Source organism: Hyperoodon ampullatus (assembly GCF_949752795.1).
Source record: "Hyperoodon ampullatus genome assembly, chromosome: 3".
Classification (NCBI taxonomy): domain Eukaryota; kingdom Metazoa; phylum Chordata; class Mammalia; order Artiodactyla; family Ziphiidae; genus Hyperoodon; species Hyperoodon ampullatus.
The window spans coordinates 94,239,564-94,247,834 of record NC_136916.1 but is presented as its reverse complement, the minus strand read 5'-3'; the positions used below and the strand labels follow the sequence as shown (position 1 = coordinate 94,247,834).

Sequence of the window (8,271 nt, the reverse complement as noted above, 5' to 3'; positions counted from 1 at the left end):
TCTGATTAGAGGGCTCAGGATTTAAAGCTGGCTACTTTTAGCACAATTTAGCTAATACAACAGGAAAAAGATAATTTCTTAATTGTAGATTACTTCCCACCGCCCACCTCCCCAAGTAAGGTGAAAAGAGGAAAGCAGAATGGTAATTTTTAAGAGATTTTTGTTTTTAAATCAATTTATGTCAGACCCATGATTATCATCCCAGTTTATCCACTCTAACCATAAGGACAGAATTACGTAATTAACATGACAAATCTTTGAACCAGTATTACAAGTGTGTCCTAGTAATTTTTTCCCCTATTAAAATCTCTTAAAAATGAAAATTAAATAACCTATCTTGGCTTGTTAAAGACTGCCAACCTTTGCATTATTCACAAGGAAGGCAAAAAGAATGTTAAGTGTCACATGCCAAGAACGTATTTTCAGAAAATGAAGATAGACAAGGCCCAAGTGTACACGAGGCACACAATAAAAAGTAATTTTACCATCTGTGATCTTGAAATTACAAGTGGAGAATGAGAAAGAATGAGTTTATATAAGCATATGTTTCTCTATATATTTATAAATATTTATATAATTTACCATGAAGACATGCAAGTAGTGTTATAGCAACTATTATACAATATAATACAGAAGGATTGGTCTTCCAATATTACAGTCGCTTTAGTTAAACAGCAAATATGTCTTATCTATTGCATTCCTCTGTAGTCTTGAAACCAGAGAGAAATTAAGATTCCACACTATGCTATATTTCTTATGGGAGACCGTATATGCCTCAATAGTGTTTTGAGTTTTTGTTTTTTGTTTTTTTTTTCAAAAAGCTCAACACAGATAAAGAGAACAAGATAAGTTCAGTGCAGCTTCAGGGCAGCTTTGATGCAGCATTAGAATATGTTCACTTGGTGAGGAAATATCTTTCTTTTTTTCTGTTTTCCAATTCAACCATATTAGGTTTGGCAGCAAACACAAGGTCAAAGAGAAAGCACAGATGTTTGCTAGAAGGCAAATTTCAACAGCAAGCAGACCAATTTACCTGACCTTAATAAGGTCTTTACAACACAAAAACTGTGAGTATAAAAGAGCTCATTTAAAAAATCTAGTATAATTTAACTTTGACTGATTCCTCTTAGCAGAAGAGTGAGATCAGAACAAATATGATCCTCCTTACAGCTTTATAAATTAAGATTACATGGAAATCAGGTCAAGAAGCCCAAATATTCAAACTAAAGCACAGGTGAAGCAGGTAATAAAATCTTAAAAGATAAATATTGAGCCTTAATTTATTTCCTCAGATACTCATTCCTTATTGGCTAAATGCATAAAATACAAAGTTTGAGAATTTTAAGCCTCAACATACCTAATTTCTTCCTATTTTTCTTTCTAAAGCTCTAAAAGCATAAAGTCACATTCCACAGCAATGTACTTCCCTGGTATTGTCTTGGAGGTTGATAGTAGAAATAGTTGGTACCTAGAAGATTTAAGGAAGCAAGGTCTTCTCTGGTCAGTTTTCCTTCCACAAGGAGGAAACTAACAGGGGAAAGAGGGTTCTTCTATCTTGAAGGGTATTACTCCACACTCTGTCCCTCTTCCTAAAGCACTGAAGCCTGCAAAGTAGTTCTATTTAGACTTTTCCTTCCTTCACCTAAGTTTCATCAGTTATTTTTCACAATAAAAATATACTGAGTTAAGTAACTGTTGCTCCAAAGAGAAATATTAGGGGATTTAAAAAAGTAATTGGATTTGAAATTCTCAGCATGTGCTGCCAAAAGCACGTTAGAATGTATTGTCAAAATAAGAGAGATTGGATCAGGTGACAAACACTAACTTTAAAAAATGTGAAATCCAGGGAGGGTACTAGGAATGAGGCAAAGTAAAGGTGTGAACTCTCAATACACCCGATAAACACACAAGCCAAATGTATACGAGCACTGGCTCCCCAGCAACACACTTCTTACATACTCTAATATTGGAGCAATTCTGACTCTCTGAGGTTGGGAAGTTTGGAAAGCAAATGTTAAAGTGAGAAGTTTCATTTTTGCTATATAATCTTTGAGCAGAGCCTTAAAAAAAGTAGGCTAAACCCCTTAAAATTCCAATCCACCCCCTACCTTCAACATTTTTGTATGGAAGGCAGATAAGAAATGAGAGTTCATTTAGCCAGTTTCACCCCCTTGGATTTTGCTGGCTTGCCCCTTCCTATGCAGACATTGATTCCTGATCTGCTTGCTGCCTATCTTAGGTAATTTCTTATCATATATCTGCTTATAAATATTTTATCATGTTACTTTCTTTTGCAAGACAAGATCAACACTGATTTTTTTTAATAGACAGTACAGGGACACACATGTATCAGATTTAGGAGGAAGATCTCACACCTTTCACAGAGATGCAGCCTAGCTCCTATCTGCTGAGTTTACTGGCTGACTTACTCTTCCCTGGGGGGGCTTTAGTGCTGGCCGAGTGGTGGTGGAGGCTGCTGGATCCTTTCAGGCCATTCTTGCTGGGTTTGCAGTGCTCCTGTTGGCAGGACCTCCTGGAAGAGGAAGATCCTGAGTGGCTGGGAGGTGACTTGCTTCTCCCCAGATGCGGGGATGAACTCCTCTGGTCATGGTGGGGCCGTCCAGCCCTAGATGGTGAGGAACTGGATGTGCGAGGCAAGGAAGAGCTTCGAGGAGAGGCACTGGGACTCCTGCGAGGGACAACTGGACTCTTGGGTGGTGTTTTTGGATTGTGAGGGGATCCTGGACTCTTGCACTGAGTAGTGCTCCGGGGTTTCTGAGATCCATTTTGAAGAATTTGGGCCAGGCGGGAGAAAAGGTCTGAGTCGGAACTGCTACTCCCTAGGACTTTATATCTGCGGAGCCTGAAAAAAAACAGAGAATAATTATTTTCACTTTAATTCACTTTAAGTGTGCCTAGAAAGTTACAATGTCCCAAATCATAATATGTATGATGTGAGTCAAAATCAGGAAACAGAGGATGCGGAGTTACTTTTTCATATACCAGTTGTATAACCCTGGACAAATTATTTGACCTCTCCCAGCTTTGAAGGGGAATATTATCTACCTCATAGGGTTACTGAGCAGTCAAGTGCAGTAAAGTACTTAATTGGATGTCTGCCATCCAGAAGCACTTACATGTTGTTAAGCCCCTTCCTCCTATAGCATGTTTGCTCTTCCCATTTTAGAATTAACTTAATGAAATGTCTCTAGCATGTTAGCACATTAGGGAGAGTAAACAACTGTTTAAGGCTTCTAGAACAGGAGTTCTATATATACTTAGGCAAACATTAAACTCCACAATATAAGTCTTCAATAGTACTCACCAACAGCAGGAACTACAGATAAAAATATATTTCAACCTCATTTAATAATTTCCAAAAGAAAAGAGTAGTCACTGGTTTCTCTGGGCCTCAGTTTCTGCCCCTGACGATACCCTGAGATTCAGGAGAGCCGAATGCCTCTCTTACTGGCAACCAAGCCATCTAGAAAGCATTCATATGAATAGCAATGTCTCCTCTGCCCTAAATATCTTTCTGTCTTGGCCTAAAATCCATTCAGTTTAAGAATTTAAACCTCAAACTGCTGACATGCCACTCCTTACAGAAGGAAATGGGAGAAGAACTTCCAAGTTGTATTGGCACCTGCAGGATGCAGGGGACATATACAGCCACCATCACCATCATGGATCAGCAACAAGTTACTGATTTTTTCTCTGAATTTTCTCTCTTCTTCCTTCCCCACCATCTACTTATACTGACAAATGACATGAAACTCATTCTGGTTAAGCCTAACTTCATGGATCTTATTGTAAAAATTGAAGAATGGAATAAGATAATTCCTCTGTGCCAGGACCTATGTGGGAAAGTTGAGTTCCCACTGAATTCCCAGATGAGTTTCAGGCTGGTCAGCTCTGTAATATCTAGCACAATGCCACACATCTGGCTTCGTTATCAGGTCACCAAGTTCTACTTTGAGGAGACATGTAAAGTTCTAAATAGTAAATAGTAATTAAGATTTGTTTGTTGCAGTCCAAAGCAGCTCAAGCCACAGATACACTATCTCTGTTAAGCACAGATGCCAAGCAAAAGGGGGGACAGGTGAATATTGTCCATGGAATCATCTTTTTAAAATGTCTCAGCTAAATGACTGCTGTTTACTCATCACCATTTTTCCCGTTGAAGTCTAGTTCCATGGTCATTTCAAATCCAGTGTTTAGTTACCTTTGAACCTGAAAGAAACCCTAGGGCAAGTCAAAACTAAACTTTAGGTAAGGGTAGCAAGTTCTGCTGGGTAATGATACAGATAGAACCTCACTTTAATATACTTCAGAAATCCTTATAACAGGTGGAGGCCTATTATCTAGAACAAGCTATAATTTTCAGGTAAATTTATTTTGATGTCCACTTTGTTTTTGTTAAAAGACTATCCTTTTGCTTCTTCTCCAAGGGTTTAGACCATTCTACTCTGAAAAGTGAGTAACGGCTCCAAGGAAAGCACTCTTAATTGGTTCATTACTTCCCAATATTTTCCTCTCTTCAAAATATAATCACTCCATGGTCAACTGCACATAAGAATATTTCAATAAACAAGCATACCACGCAGTAAATATTAAGGCAATATCTTTATTATGTATGGTCCTGTATATCATCAGATGTAGGGAAACTCCCTAAAGGATTTTTTGTTTGTTGAATTCATTATAATCAGATAAATAGAACTGTTACTAGGGTCCATTCATCATATTATAGACACAGTACCTTTCCCCAGAATTTGACATCATAATGACATCTGTTATAACGGGATTCTGACTGGACAAAACTAGAAAATTACCGAGTATCTAGTTAAAATGGACTGGGAAAGAGACATAACCTTTGTTGCATGGTAAAAAGCACTAAACAAAGCTCTAGACATATTCTACCTACTTCCTCTTCCCCAAACCATGAGGCAAATGTTTTACCCATATTATAGATAAGGAAATTGAGGTTCACACTGCTAGAAAGTGGGAGAGCTAAGAATTAACCTGGATCAAACTGACCCTTTCAACTACACTATGCTATAAGGCTTGGGAAAGGCAGGGAAGGAAGTAGATGATCAGAAGCAGGCAACAAAGAAATGAAACCAATGACATTATCAAGCAGACACGGAAATAATGCTACACACTTAACATAGGGAGAAGAGCAGACAGCATCACCTGGCTTCCACTCCAGGCCTCAGGGGTGGCTTTCCTGGTGGTGGCCGGGGCAAGAACTGAGATGAAGTTGAGCTGTTGACTTGATCTGTGTTGACCCATGAAACTGGCCTTGGAATTTTGCTCTTTCTGGACTGGGAGATGATGGGTGTCAGAAAGCTGTCTTCGGCTGACCTGCTCAGGTGTGAGTCTACAGCCAGTCTTGAAAAGGGAGTGAAGACTTCCTCCTCAGAAAAAGGAGCAGGAATAGTGGATAATCTCTCCTCTAGCAATTTATCAGAGGCACTTGAGAGGTCCCCAAGGAAAGACTTGAGTTGCCTTTTTTCCACCAGAAGCTTGACTAGATCTGGCTGATAAGCTTTCTTTTGGAGGAGCTTCTCTTTTGCAGAGATTGGACAGGGTGATTCAAAAGTTGAATCTATCTCTTGTGCTAAAACAGGGATTCGGCTGTGTCTAGTTACAAAGGATGACCTAACCACATCCTTCCGAGATGGAGGACAATGTTCACTCTCTGAAACAGAATGAAATAGTTCTCCATTTCTAGGGGCGATTTTCTCTCTCTTACCCTCTTGGTACAAAAAAGTAGAGAGGTCTCCTTGATGACTCAGCAAGTCTTCACTCTTGATGTCATCCTCCTTAGATATCTTACCTTTTTGCATTGCTGCCACCTGGCCTATCTGTCCTTCAACATGTTGGTCAATAACTCGTGAAGATACTGCTGAAGTTCCAACTGCCAAAAGCTTCACTATCTCGTGACTTTTGTCTTGATTTGGCACCACACTAAAAGTCTGTGTCTTTGTCACATCAAGAGGTTCAGTAGCAGCTGAGTGATCCCTTTCCACCGTCACCAAGTCTCCTGGGAGAGGGGAGATCTCAATATAAGGTTGCCCTTTACTCAACTTCTCATCTTCATTAACTGACCCCACAAGCATGCTTTTCTCTTCTGTTTCCCTAGGGAGACCCTCAAATTCTCTCACAGCCAGTCTGTTATGGTCAGGAAGGTCTTTTGGTCCCAGGTCTTGGGAGCTGTCACACTCTCTAATGCTGGGTAACATGTCATGACCAATATGATCTATCTGATGCCCGAAGTCTGTTCTGCTTCCTCCACTAGGAGGTTCGCGCTCTGTCACAACCAAGCCAGAGAAGCTCTCCCTTGGAGAGTAAAGTTCCACAGTGGGCTCCACGGGATGAAGGTCTTTCTTTTCTGGCTGCTGACCATAATGAAAGCTACCTGAAGTCGACTGTGTAGATGCCACAGAACGTCTAGGAATTGTAATCTGGAGAGAGAAGAGGAAAAAAGTTAAATGCAATAATGTGGAATTATAAAATGAAGATGTATGAGTTGAGAGTTAACACCTCAAATTCTAATTTATAAGAGGAACGCAGATCCCAACCAGCTTTGCCCAACTCATAGTTAAAATGAACAATTCTGAATAAAAATGCATGATACTCAAGCTCCCCTACTCAGAACCTGTACAGAACAGTCTCCCTCTAGGTTCATCCCTGCCTTTTCTTTAGCTTGCTCTGTACTCTGGAAGATTGATTTCTACTGACTGCACTATCCAGGCTCCCTTGCCTTCTGATTTCTGGTTGTGTTTGCCCAATGGGCAGCACCAACAGAGAATCAGGGAGTTGGAGGCGAAAAAAGATCTGGGTATTACTTTTCTCTGCTTCCTCCTGAGGGACTGCAGCTTTGGCGGTACATTCTACCACTCCTGGCCACAGCTTCTGTCACATGGCCCCCTCTCCTATAGATATGACTCTTACCAGGTTCTGCTAACTGCCCCTCTTCCTTCTCCTTCAGGACTCAGAATAGGAATAGCTCCCTCTATTTCTGTTCCTGTTGGCTCTCTTAAACCCTACCCACACGTCTGTAAAAAGTTCCTTTCATTAGATTTTCTCCAAGTCCCTGTGAGTGTGCCAGCTATTTCCTGCCAGAATCCAGATACAGGATCTTAGGGAAAAATTATTGGTAAATTATTGTAAGTTGAAAAACTCCAAATTTACATGCATTTGTTGTTTCCCCTAAATTCTGTAAATCAATATTATTAATATTTTCCTATAAGCAAACACAAAGATGTTTACTAATGTTTTATATCTTCTTTAATTTTTTAAGGTCAAGCCTATTATAAATGAAATTCGACCATCCTTCCACAGAGGTCATTTCAATTCTATGTGAATAAGATTCATTGTTTAATAAGAATGTCCTTTCTTTAAGACACCTACAGGATTTCCCTGGTGGCACAGTGGTTAAGAATCCGCCTGCCAATGCAGGGGACATGGGTTCGATCCCTGGTCCGGGTAGATCCCACATGCCACGGAGCAACTAAGCCCAATGTGCCACAACTACGGAGCCTGCACACCACAACTACTGAAGCCTGCATGCTCTAGGGCCCGTGCTCAGCAACAAGAGAAGCCACTGAAATGAGAAGCCTGCGCACCACAATGAAGAGTAGCCCCCACTCGCGGCAACTAGAGAAAGCCTGTGCACAGCAACAAAGATCCAACGCAGTGAAAAACAAATAAAATAAAATTTAAAAAATACATTAAAGACACCTACATCTTCCCATTTGTTAAGTGACATGTAAGGAGGCAGAAAATGTCAACCACATAAACTGGTAAGGAAAAAAGCATTTTGAGAAATTAACTCGAAAATCATTTAATGAAGCCCATTAAGCTCTAATAAAACTATGGAAATTGGTCTGAATTCGAAGCAAAATGAATTTGGAGCTGTCATGGGAGATTTCACTTAGACCCCATCTCTAGTCCAATGACACCAAGAAACCCATTTGGTTCCAGAGTCAGATAAGTTGTTTATTTATTATTTTTTTAAACAGATACTCATTTTTAATTATTTAATTATTTATTTATTTATTTTTGGCTGTGTTACATCTTCGTCTCTGTGCGAGGGCTTTCTCCAGTTGGAGCAAGCGGGGGCCACTCCTCATCACGGTGCGCGGGCCTCTCACTATCGTGGCCTCTCTTGTTGCGGAGCACAGGCTCCAGACGCGCATGCTCAGTAGTTGTGGCTCACGGGCCCAGTTGCTCCACGGCATGTGGGATCCTCCCAGACCAGGGCTCGAA

At 40.3% G+C, this 8,271-nt stretch overlaps 1 protein-coding gene across 1 annotated transcript in view; it reads right to left on the bottom strand.

Annotated features, from left to right (window-relative positions):
- Window positions 1–2,400: 2,400 nt before the first annotated feature.
- The window catches only part of TTBK2 (tau tubulin kinase 2), a gene marked incomplete at its 3' end in the record, with an annotated part of 114,693 nt that continues 108,822 nt past the window's right edge, over window positions 2,401–8,271 (bottom strand). The window contains exons 13-14 of the mRNA XM_079698786.1: window positions 5,191–6,464; window positions 2,401–2,863 (exon numbers count right to left, since the gene is read on the bottom strand). Of these exons, the coding sequence (XP_079554912.1) occupies window positions 2,401–2,863; window positions 5,191–6,464 (1,737 nt within the window). The remainder of the gene's footprint in view (window positions 2,864–5,190; window positions 6,465–8,271) is intronic.